Source organism: Xenopus tropicalis, chromosome 2 (genome assembly GCF_000004195.4).
Source record: "Xenopus tropicalis strain Nigerian chromosome 2, UCB_Xtro_10.0, whole genome shotgun sequence".
NCBI lineage: Eukaryota > Metazoa > Chordata > Amphibia > Anura > Pipidae > Xenopus > Xenopus tropicalis.
This window is the reverse complement of record NC_030678.2, coordinates 172,159,877-172,169,339: the sequence shown is the minus strand read 5'-3', so window position 1 is coordinate 172,169,339 and position 9,463 is coordinate 172,159,877. Positions and strand designations below refer to the sequence as shown.

At 49.7% G+C, this 9,463-nt stretch overlaps 1 protein-coding gene across 2 annotated transcripts; it reads right to left on the bottom strand.

Annotated features, from left to right (window-relative positions):
- Positions 1-425: 425 nt before the first annotated feature.
- serpinh1 (serpin peptidase inhibitor, clade H (heat shock protein 47), member 1, (collagen binding protein 1)) lies at positions 426-5,132 on the bottom strand. Of its 2 annotated transcripts, XM_004912223.4 has the most exons (6): positions 5,017-5,132; positions 3,744-3,787; positions 2,164-2,915; positions 1,846-1,944; positions 1,508-1,740; positions 426-1,342 (listed from the first exon to the last, which is right to left on the bottom strand). In XM_004912223.4, the coding sequence occupies exons 3-6, from the start codon at positions 2,879-2,881 to the stop codon at positions 1,040-1,042; spliced, it is 1,353 nt and encodes a 450-aa protein (XP_004912280.2). In that variant the 5' UTR covers positions 2,882-2,915; positions 3,744-3,787; positions 5,017-5,132; the 3' UTR covers positions 426-1,039. The 2 variants fall into 2 exon arrangements, with proteins under 2 accessions (XP_004912280.2, XP_002937290.2); XM_002937244.5 differs by lacking the exon at positions 3,744-3,787 and having other exon boundaries at positions 5,017-5,131.
- Between the last annotated feature and the right edge of the window lie 4,331 nt (positions 5,133-9,463).

The window sequence follows — 9,463 nt, the reverse complement described above, 5'->3', positions numbered from 1 at the left end:
GGTTACAGATATATAGAAACATTGGGTTAACAGTCACCCCGCTATAGTTCCAGGGGTACCCAGGGCACAAATAAGCACTCACCCCAAATCCCCCCCTAACTGGCCTTCAGGCTCGGCCCCCTTAGCTCAGTGTTGTATAACAGTAGTTCATCCCTAGGAAAGGTTTTTGTTTCCCATGACAGATAGTTAATATATTTAGCTGACAGAGGGGATAGAAACAGTCACCATGTTGGATTTATTTCTTTTGAGACTTCTAGGGTTATGGACATAAATGTGCCCTAGCCCTGTAGTAACCAATGAGCAGCTAGCTTATACAGGTCTAACTACAAGTCAAAACTTCATGAAGAATTTGATTGGTTGCTATGCAGAATTATTCATGACCATATGCTGATACAGACACGCCCAGGAAACAAAAACAAACGCTGTTATTTTTCAAATGTTTATTGCAAAAAACAAAAACACACACAGGTCAGTCCCTTTCAGACAACATTGTAACTTTTACAAAATAAAGATTTTGTGAATCCACATGGTGAAAGTAAAGCAAAATCATTTTTTTTTTACGTTTTTAAAAAAAATTATTTAGATCCATACACCCCCCCCCCCCCCCCATTCATCCATTCTCGTATCTCGTATCTGGCGCCAGCAGTTTAGCCCTGTGTTAGATCTCCCCATCCTCCCACCACAACTAACACAATCCATACCCTCTAGGCAGAGAGAAGAACCAGTTGGTACCATTGGTACCCAAAATATTCCGAGATTTCCTGTACTACAAAATAGTGGATTCGGAGCTTCCCTACAATAAATATCTCCAGCCCAAGGACACTTGCCGAGTACTTAATATGGCCGCTAGGAATGATCCCCTATAGCACCAGTTGGCACCTATGGAAGGTGAGCCCAAAGGAATTTAGTGCAACCTCCTACGTTGGTGGAATGCTCTGCTGAAGTAAACAAGAACCTAACGCGTTGTGATCCATTAACCAACAGAAATTGTTTTAAAAACTACCCTCCCCGCCTCCCCGCCCTGTAACTCTGTAATATACTATAATTCATCACGTATTTTGTCTCCCTTCGGTCTCACAAGCCTGCCGATAAAGAGAATGGAATCGGTCTTCTCGTCCTTGATGAGGAAGACAAAGGGATGGTCAACGTAGAAGAGCTTGGGAGCCCTGAGCTCCTCTCGGCTGTAGATATCGGAGTCGAATGGATTGCCGTCGGTGTCCCACTCCAGGGCGGCAGCGTGGAACATGCTGGCCAGGTAGAGGTCCTTCTTGCCGGAGATTTTGGAGAGGTCAGCTTTGGTTTTGTCAATGGCCTCAGTCAGACCAAGGTCACCTAGATGTTTCTGGATGAGAAGAAAGGGAAGGAAGAGTTTACTATATGAGCAAAGCAATATAAATTTAAGAACTATCAACCCTTCTGAGGGTTCACCAAGAACAGTAAGTACAAAGCCAATGGTGTGCCAAACACTATACCAGCCATTATGTGAAGGAAATTCTAGGTAACTCACCTGGAGATCATGGCTGACTTCCAAGCTGACTTTAGGCAGAGACACAGCCACCGCTTTCTTGGTCATCTTTCCAACCCATGTTTTGACCTGTTCTCTTGTCAAGAGCTTCTCTACCCTCTCCAAGGGCTCTACGTGGTGGGGCATGATGAAAAGCATGCTGGAAAGCTTGTGGGCTAGTGGCATCTCCAGGATCTGGAGGCCATTCTTCTCATCCTCAAGGTAGTTGTACAGACCTTAAAAATGTAAGACATGGGTGGTTATCTCACTCAGCTCTGGTTTCTCGTCGGTCTTCGGGTATGGCAATGCATAAGAGAAAGCAGAGAAATACAAGTACATACCTGTGCGGTGCATCATGGGAACAGACACAGTGAAGGAACGAGTCACCATGAAGCCACGGTTGTCAACCATCTGATGGTGGAATCGTTCATCCCAGTGAGCTAAAAAATAAAAAGGAAACATTTACCTGGTTACTTAACTGTATTAAAGAGTCATTATAGGACCATTTATATTTCTTGTAAAGAAGCTAAGGCCATGCCACCCACTTGGACATAAAACAGGTGAGTACCGTAGACATCTTGGTATCAGTTACCCACTGGGGTTTTCTATGGGGATTAGTTCAACTACTAGAGAGCAGGTAGCACCACTGAGACACTTACGCTTGAAAAACATAGCGTTGACAATGAGAGCTCCGTCAGTCCTCTCCATGTCACTGGTCACCTCAGGTAGCTTGCCGTCGGTGGCCTGGGAAGCCCACTCGTTGATGGATCTCAGGGTACTTCTCTTGTCTCTGAAGTTGATCTTGGAGTGTTCGTAGTTGTAGTGCTTCTTGCTGTTCTTCACAAAGTCATCGGTGAAGCTGATGGAGCTGGGGCCGTACAGGCGGTTTCCTATCTTCCAGGTGACATTGCGGGCAGTGGAGTTGCTGACTTCGTTGAGCAGCTCGGCGAGGCCAGAGTGGATGTGCTCGTCGCTTAGTTTGTCTGCACTCAGAACGGCTTTAGCTTGGGCTGCTGTGCTGGCTTGTCCGCCCAAACTCACCAGGCCGAGAGAAGAGGCAACCACTACTGGAGAGAGGAGGATGTTCTCCACGTTCTTATCCTTGGCCATGGTTTGATAGAGGTTGAAAGCCAGGCCTGCACTCTTGTCGGCTAGCACATTCGCATGTTGGCTAATCTTTTTCTCTACTGGAGGCTCTGCTACTGGCTTCTTGTCTGCGGCTACTGGCTTCTTGTCTGCGACTACTGGCTTCTTGTCTGCAACTACTGGCTTCTTGTCTACGGCAACTGGCTTCTTGTCTGCGACTACTGGCTTCTTGTCTACGGCTGCGTCCACAACCAGAAGGATGCTGAGGGCTAGAAGCTTGATCATCCACATGGTGGCGTCGGTAATAGGGGGCAAGCTGGCACTCCTGCAATAGACAAAACAAATTTATGGAGTAAAAATCCAACGTCCTTACTACGTCCTTACTACAAGTCAAAGCCTTGTTACTCCAAGGTTCCTACTTTCCCTAGCTGGGCTGTTCGGGGCTGATCAGGGCTGTTTGGGCCCCTGTGTACTTGATATTCCAAGGCCTATATCAGTACCAATCCAGACCTGCCTGTATTTTGAAATGATTGGGCAGAGAGTCGGATCAGGACTCCCCAAACTCTGTTGTGATGTCATTTCCCCACCCACAAAGAGAAAATCCAGCTCCTCCCCTTCCACATTCCTTCTTTGTTCCAGACAATAAGGGAGGGTGGGGCAAAAAAAATTCAGTTGTCAGAAGAATAAAAATAGTGACTTCTGACTCGGGGCAACCCGTCTTTCTATACAACGGCGCTACTGGGATTTTAAAGGGTAAGTAAACCTGTAAACAAAGTATTACTTAACGTAAGAAAATCAAATTTAAATCAACTTTCCAATACACATGGTGTTGGGTTTACAGCAAGTAGAACCTAGCTTTAGAGTCAGGACCCCACCCAGTTTTTCAAGCTTAGCCTGAGGCTACACTGTCTGTGAGGGTGGGGCTAGAACCTGCGTAATAGCAAACGTTACTGCCGCCCCTAAACAACAATTAAAGGGGAAGGTAAAACGTCAGCACTATCACTGCCATCTTTTCACTCTGATATCCCTCAGCTGGAAGGCCTCGGGCGGGTTTGGAGGTGTTACTTTTCCTTTACCCAGGACCTGAAACTCAGCAGACTCCTAAACCAATCAGTAAAGTCTAAATCGGTAGTAACGGAATTGACCAAAATACCTTGAAACTGTTTCATAGTGAGATCAACGTTTGCAATTTTCATTCTGAAAGAAACAGACACATGAAGCAAATTCCCAATGGCGACAAAGACTTAGCGCATCTGACGCTGCTAGAAATTTATTCTGCATGGCTGCATGGTAACCTGTGCAGGCTGCAGCAAAACGACTCCTGGTTAGCAATGCAGTGCGAGGGGTTAATATGTGTCTGGTTTTATATACTGAGGTGGCATTACTAAATTAGACGTCTATTCTAAGGGTGGCATCTACATGACTGTAATATGGGAGAGAGACACCCATTCCTATTGGGTGGAGGCCGAGGAGGGGGGTGGGAGGTGCTGATGTGGCGGTGTCTGTTGCCAAGATCATAATGGTTTAACCAGTTAGATGTGGGGTAACTATATCTAGCTTAGGGTCTATCTACACTGCACTCCCTTGACTTTTGGAAAACTACAACTCCCAGCATCCCCTTTGCTCAGCTGCAGATAAAGAGCTGCAGGTTGGATATGGCTGGGGACATCAAAATAATTAGGGACATAATTAGGACATTTTCCTACACACAATGCCAGGAAGCTTACTCACTCCCAAGGTGCACGGTGGACAAAGGGAGGATAATGGCCCCTTCCCAAGATGCACAGGAAACCACTAACAAACAGAGCTGCAGGAAGGGGGTGTCTATTTAAAGAATTTTGGGGCCCCAGTCTAGGCTAACAATGAGGTAGATCCAGCTGCTGTTTAACTACAACTCCCAGCCTACAACTGTTGTTGAGAATTGTAGTTCAACAAGGGTGGCGTAACAATAATATATCATTCTGTGGCCAAGGGCTGTAGTGCCAGTGCCTGCAATACCCCCAAGTGCCCCCTGGCACAATCAGTAACCAACTCATATTCCATAAGGGAATGCATAAGCACGGATCTGGTTAATCCGCAACCAGGCAGGGCATTAGCTGCCCAGGGAACCGTACTCGCTGGGGATTATATAAGAACCTGACCCATTGTATGCCATGCAAGTGGTTATATGTGCAGGACTTTCCCACACTGGGCTACTGTATTTATATATATATATTATTACATATATAGGCTATAAGAATTCCCAGCAGCAAGGGAAGTTAGAAGCCCAGTTACTGGGTCAGACAGTGGGTGCATTAGATACCAACTGGTACCAAGGGCTATAGGAATCTCTCCCACAAGCAGTATAAAGGCAGCCAAGGATGCAGTTGTTACACACACACACAGCATCAGGCATCGCAGGTAGGTACATAGCATATGGCACTTACCTAAAGAGCTGGGTTGGCTGCACTGGTCTCTCCCAAGTGTTCCCTTTGCGCTCTGCCTGCAAGTCTGACTCCCTGCACTCACAGCCCGGGGATATATACCCTGCAGAGGAAAGTTCTGGAAATTTGGAAAAGTTTATTTAAATGAGAGGGGCATTAACGCCCCCCCTTCTGGTGGAAATCTGACTTCTCCAGCCCTCCCCCCCCCCAGTTACCCTTCCCACAGGATGAGACAGCCCCTGACATTTTTTGCACTGACTGCTGGGTCCTACTGCTGCCCTGTCTGCTCAGCATGGGGGAATGGCTTCAGCCTGAGAGTCCTGGGTCAGTGCACCCCAAATTCTACCAAATTATTACCACCCCAAATATCACTGCCCCCCTAGTTACATAAGAATGTAAGTAATATTCAATCAGCTGCTGCAGCAGGGAGACTGGGGCAGTTCTGCATGGGGCCCTTATACTGAGTGTTGAAGAGCTGAATTGTGGTACATTACATGCCTATAGTAGCAGTGGGGGGATAATAGCCTCTGGGAAGGGACTGGGGCTGTGGGATAGCAGGTATAGTAGGGAGAGATGGTGCCTATAGTAGCAGTGGGGGGATAATAGCCTCTGGGAAGGGACTGGGGCTGTGGGATAGCAGGTATAGTAGGGAGAGATGGTGCCTATAGTAGCAGTGGGGGGATAATAGCCTCTGGGAAGGGACTGGGGCTGTGGGATAGCAGGTATAGTAGGGGGAGATGGTGCCTATAGTAGCAGTGGGGGGATAATAGCCTCTGGGAAGGGACTGGGGCTGTGGGATAGCAGGTATAGTAGGGAGAGATGGTGCCTATAGTAGCAGTGGGGGGATAATAGCCTCTGGGAAGGGACTGGGGCTGTGGGATAGCAGGTATAGTAGGGAGAGATGGTGCCTATAGTAGCAGTGGGGGGATAATAGCCTCTGGGAAGGGACTGGGGCTGTGGGATAGCAGGTATAGTAGGGGGAGATGGTGCCTATAGTAGCAGTGGGGGATAATAGCCTCTGGGAAGGGACTGGGGCTGTGGGATAGCAGGTATAGTAGGGAGAGATGGTGCCTATAGTAGCAGTGGGGGGATAATAGCCTCTGGGAAGGGACTGGGGCTGTGGGATAGCAGGTATAGTAGGGAGAGATGGTGCCTATAGTAGCAGTGGGGGGATAATAGCCTCTGGGAAGGGACTGGGGCTGTGGGATAGCAGGTATAGTAGGGAGAGATGGTGCCTATAGTAGCAGTGGGGGGATAATAGCCTCTGGGAAGGGACTGGGGCTGTGGGATAGCAGGTATAGTAGGGGAGAGATGGTGCCTATAGTAGCAGTGGGGGGATAATAGCCTCTGGGAAGGGACTGGGGCTGTGGGATAGCAGGTATAGTAGGGAGAGATGGTGCCTATAGTAGCAGTGGGGGGATAATAGCCTCTGGGAAGGGACTGGGGCTGTGGGATAGCAGGTATAGTAGGGAGAGATGGTGCCTATAGTAGCAGTGGGGGATAATAGCCTCTGGGAAGGGACTGGGGCTGTGGGATAGCAGGTATAGTAGGGGGAGATGGTGCCTATAGTAGCAGTGGGGGGATAATAGCCTCTGGGAAGGGACTGGGGCTGTGGGATAGCAGGTATAGTAGGGAGAGATGGTGCCTATAGTAGCAGTGGGGGGATAATAGCCTCTGGGAAGGGACTGGGGCTGTGGGATAGCAGGTATAGTAGGGAGAGATGGTGCCTATAGTAGCAGTGGGGGGATAATAGCCTCTGGGAAGGGACTGGGGCTGTGGGATAGCAGGTATAGTAGGGGGAGATGGTGCCTATAGTAGCAGTGGGGGGATAATAGCCTCTGGGAAGGGACTGGGGCTGTGGGATAGCAGGTATAGTAGGGAGAGATGTTGCCTATAGTAGCAGTGGGGGGATAATAGCCTCTGGGAAGGGACTGGGGCTGTGGGATAGCAGGTATAGTAGGGAGAGATGGTGCCTATAGTAGCAGTGGGGGGATAATAGCCTCTGGGAAGGGACTGGGGCTGTGGGATAGCAGGTATAGTAGGGAGAGATGGTGCCTATAGTATCAGTGGGGGGATAATAGCCTCTGGGAAGGGACTGGGGCTGTGGGATAGCAGGTATAGTAGGGAGAGATGGTGCCTATAGTATCAGTGGGGGGATAATAGCCTCTGGGAAGGGACTGGGGCTGTGGGATAGCAGGTATAGTAGGGAGAGATGGTGCCTATAGTAGCAGTGGGGGGATAATAGCCTCTGGGAAGGGACTGGGGCTGTGGGATAGCAGGTATAGTAGGGGAGATGGTGCCTATAGTAGCAGTGGGGGGATAATAGCCTCTGGGAAGGGACTGGGGCTGTGGGATAGCAGGTATAGTAGGGAGAGATGGTGCCTATAGTAGCAGTGGGGGGATAATAGCCTCTGGGAAGGGACTGGGGCTGTGGATAGCAGGTATAGTAGGGAGAGATGGTGCCTATAGTAACAGTGGGGGGATAATAGCCTCTGGGAAGGGACTGGGGCTGTGGGATAGCAGGTATAGTAGGGAGAGATGGTGCCTATAGTAGCAGTGGGGGGATAATAGCCTCTGGGAAGGGACTGGGGCTGTGGGATAGCAGGTATAGTAGGGAGAGATGGTGCCTATAGTAGCAGTGGGGGGATAATAGCCTCTGGGAAGGGACTGGGGCTGTGGGATAGCAGGTATAGTAGGGAGAGATTGTGCCTATAGTAGCAGTGGGGGGGATAATAGCCTCTGGGAAGGGACTGGGGCTGTGGGATAGCAGGTATAGTAGGGAGAGATGGTGCCTATAGTAACAGTGGGGGGATAATAGCCTCTGGGAAGGGACTGGGGCTGTGGGATAGCAGGTATAGTAGGGAGAGATGGTGCCTATAGTAGCAGTGGGGGGGATAATAGCCTCTGGGAAGGGACTGGGGCTGTGGGATAGCAGGTATAGTAGGGAGAGATGGTGCCTATAGTAGCAGTGGGGGGATAATAGCCTCTGGGAAGGGACTGGGGCTGTGGGATAGCAGGTATAGTAGGGAGAGATGGTGCCTATAGTAGCAGTGGGGGATAATAGCCTCTGGGAAGGGACTGGGGCTGTGGGATAGCAGGTATAGTAGGGAGAGATGGTGCCTATAGTAGCAGTGGGGGGATAATAGCCTCTGGGAAGGGACTGTGGCTGTGGGATAGCAGGTATAGTAGGGAGAGATGGTGCCTATAGTAGCAGTGGGGGATAATAGCCTCTGGGAAGGGACTGGGGCTGTGGGATAGCAGGTATAGTAGGGAGAGATGGTGCCTATAGTAGCAGTGGGGGGATAATAGCCTCTGGGAAGGGACTGGGGCTGTGGGATAGCAGGTATAGTAGGGAGAGATGGTGCCTATAGTAGCAGTGGGGGGATAATAGCCTCTGGGAAGGGACTGGGGCTGTGGGATAGCAGGTATAGTAGGGAGAGATGGTGCCTATAGTAGCAGTGGGGGATAATAGCCTCTGGGAAGGGACTGGGGCTGTGGGATAGCAGGTATAGTAGGGAGAGATGGTGCCTATAGTAGCAGTGGGGGGATAATAGCCTCTGGGAAGGGACTGGGGCTGTGGGATAGCAGTATAGTAGGGAGAGATGGTGCCTATAGTAGCAGTGGGGGGATAATAGCCTCTGGGAAGGGACTGGGGCTGTGGGATAGCAGGTATAGTAGGGAGAGATGGTGCCTATAGTAGCAGTGGGGGGATAATAGCCTCTGGGAAGGGACTGGGGCTGTGGGATAGCAGGTATAGTAGGGAGAGATGGTGCCTATAGTAGCAGTGGGGGGATAATAGCCTCTGGGATTTGTAGCTGAACAATAGGGGCCAATAGTCAGTATATTCACCCCAATAATCTGCACTAAATGATATATGGACAGAAATGTATTACACTCTCTTCATGATTTCCTCCTTTTTGCCATGAATCAGATTTCTCATTAACTCTTATTGAAGCTCTGTGTGTGTGTGGGTGCTGCCATGGAATACACAATTCCCCCCCAGAGCTAACAATCTAATATTTGTGACACCAGGAACTGAGCAGAGTCCCAAACAAATGTGCCCCCTGAATCTCCTCCTCTGTGTTTGTGGCGGGGGTGGGGGGGGGGGGGGGCAGTTGGCCCAATCCTGACCCCCCGCAGCCGGCCTGGGACATGGGTGCTTGGGTTGGCACGTCCCTGTTTATTTGATCACCTGACGTTCCTTCTCTCTGGAATCTGCCCCTGGGGGGGGGGGGGGGGGGGGGGGGGAACATTCTAGATTTCTTTGCTCCACACTTGGGCATATGAACATGGGGGAGTTACACTGAGGATTCCCAGGAATACCCTTCCCTCATTAATCAGCAATGTTTATGGCTGGGGGGGTAGAGACTGCGGGTTGGACAGGCTAAATATAAGATTTACTGTCACCATTTTGCCCAATTTGCCCATAATCTCACACTTACCCCCTGCT